The 2341-nt window shown below is 35.8% G+C and overlaps 1 protein-coding gene across 1 annotated transcript; it reads left to right on the forward strand.

The window, feature by feature from the left end:
* The first annotated feature begins 567 nt into the window (after nucleotides 1-567).
* LOC142635603 (protein HLJ1-like) lies at nucleotides 568-951 on the forward strand. Its single transcript, XM_075809740.1, has one exon. It carries the CDS (start codon nucleotides 568-570, stop codon nucleotides 949-951), a length of 384 nt encoding a protein of 127 aa, XP_075665855.1.
* The last annotated feature ends 1390 nt before the right edge of the window (nucleotides 952-2341 follow it).

Here is a 2341-nt window from a genome sequence, read left to right on the forward strand (position 1 = left end):
TCAATACAAAATTTTAATTACATGTGTCTTACTTGTCATTTTATAGATGATGATTGGAAGCTACATAAAAGAATTTTGAATTTTTGTAGGCGTAAATGTACTTTTAGTCCCTACATTTTGATGTTTTTCCATTTTAGTCCCTACATTTTAATTTTACCACTTTTAGTCCCTAAACCAATTAACGTGTGTTATTTTCGTCATTTTCGTCAGTCAACCGACGGAAATAGCTAAGATGGCAGCTGGAGGCATTAAAATAATATTAAATTTGCTACATCAGCATCTATTTTTTTTTTTAAAATTTTTTTCAATTTTAACTAAATAAAAAAAAAAAAATTAAAAACAATAAGAACACAAAAACAAACCTAGAACCAAACACAAACTCAAATTTAAAAACACAAAAAACAAACAAAAATGAAGGAATTCAAAATCCCAAAATGGCATAATACACAAGCACAAATCCAAAAAAATCATATAAAACTAACACCAACTCTCCACAGTTACAAACCAAAAACCAATCACAAACACCCAAAAAAAAAAGCACTGTCAAAAGAAGAAAACAAAACAAACATGGAAGACCCAAGCAGAGCCGAAGCCGAACGCTTACTCGGAATCTCCGACAAGCTCCTTCAAACCCGAGATCTCACCGATTCACGTGACTTCGCGATCTTAGCCCAAGAAACCAAGCCGCTCTTGGACGGCTCAGATCAGATCTTGGCTGTCACCGACGTCCTCTTGGCCGCCGAGAAGCGCATAAACAACCACCACAACTGGTACTCGATTCTCCAACTTGATCGCCGACCGGACGATCAGGAACTCATCAAGAAACAGTACCGCAGGCTCGCGCTGCTCCTCCACCTAGACAAGAACAAGTTCCCTCTCACAGATCAAGCCTTCAAGCTCGTCGCCGACACCTGGGCCGTCCTAAACGACACGGCGAAGAAAGCCCTATAGGACAACGAGCTTACCCTGTTTTCGAAAGTCAATCTCACCTCGGTTTTGTAGGCGAAATTGCCAGTTCGCCGTAACAACGAGTAAATACTTCATTTTTGTTTGTTTTTTGTGTTTTTAAATTTGAGTTTGTGTTTGGTTCTAGGTTTGTTTTTGTGTTCTTTGTGTTCTCTTTGTTTTTAATTCAATTTTTTCTTTTTTTATTTAATTAAAATTAAAAAATTATTTTAAAAAAAATTAGATGCTAATGTGGCATTTTTAATATTATTTTAATGCCTCCGACTGCCACCTCAGCTATTTCCATCAATTAACTGACGGAAAAGACAAAAATAACACGCGTTAATTGGTTTAGGGACTAAAAGTGGTAAACTTAAAATGTAGGGACTAAAATGGAAAAACGTCAAAATGTAGGGACTAGAAGTGTATTTACGCCAATTTTGTATTGTTGATAACCATAAGGGGAAAACCATTGGCAAAATGGTTGAATCTTGTTTAGAAGAGTGGAATATTGAGGGGATTTTCACCTTGACGGTGAATAATGCTTCCTCAAATGACGTAGCCATTAGTTACTTGAAAGAAGTTACTAATATGTGGAAAGGTACTGTTTTTGGGAATGAATTTGTTCACGGGAGGTGTTGTGCTCACATCTTGAATCTTATTGTGACCGATGGCTTAAAACATCATAATAAGTCAATTGATAGGGTGCATCATGCGGTTAAATATGTGAAAGCTTCTCCAAATAGGTTACAAACCTTCAAGAGGTGTGTGGAGAAAGTGAAAATAAAGTCAAAGGCTACTCTATGTTTGGATGTGGCCACTAGATGGAACTTCACCTATAAAATGTTGGAAAATGCTGAAAATTTTGTACATGCATTCAAGCGGATGGAATATGAAAATCTTGATTATATTCTACATTTTTGGGATGGGGACTATGATAGGAGACCTCCAAATGAGGGTGATTGGGAGACTTGTAGAAAATTTGTGAAGTTTTTTAAACTTTTTTATAATGCCACAAAGAGGTTTTCGGGTTCCTTGTATGTGACATCAATGCTTTCTTTGATGAGATATATATGATTAAAAGAAAGATAGATCTATTTTTTAGGAGTGAGGGCCATTTTTTGTACTCAATGGCAAAAACAATGAAAGAGAAGTTTGACAAGTATTGGGGGAGCGAGGAGGATTCATCAAAGTTTGACAAGTTTGACAAGTATTGGCAAAAAATAGTCTTTCACATCTCTCTCTCTTTAAAAATATAAAGGTTTTTTTAATTTTTTTTAGGGACTTAAAAATATAAAGGTTGAATTGGACACATAACAAGTCAACAAAAGTCATCTCATAATAAACAAAGTCATTCCATTCCATTGGTATTCGGAGATGGAGGAGGTGAGCGCAG

This window comes from Castanea sativa, chromosome 5 (assembly GCF_040712315.1).
Source record: "Castanea sativa cultivar Marrone di Chiusa Pesio chromosome 5, ASM4071231v1".
Classification (NCBI taxonomy): domain Eukaryota; kingdom Viridiplantae; phylum Streptophyta; class Magnoliopsida; order Fagales; family Fagaceae; genus Castanea; species Castanea sativa.

Excerpts from the sequence above, each read along its gene's own strand:
- LOC142635603 (XM_075809740.1), top strand. The coding sequence starts at position 568 with ATGGAAGACCCAAGCAGAGCCGAAGCCGAACGCTTACTCGGAATCTCC.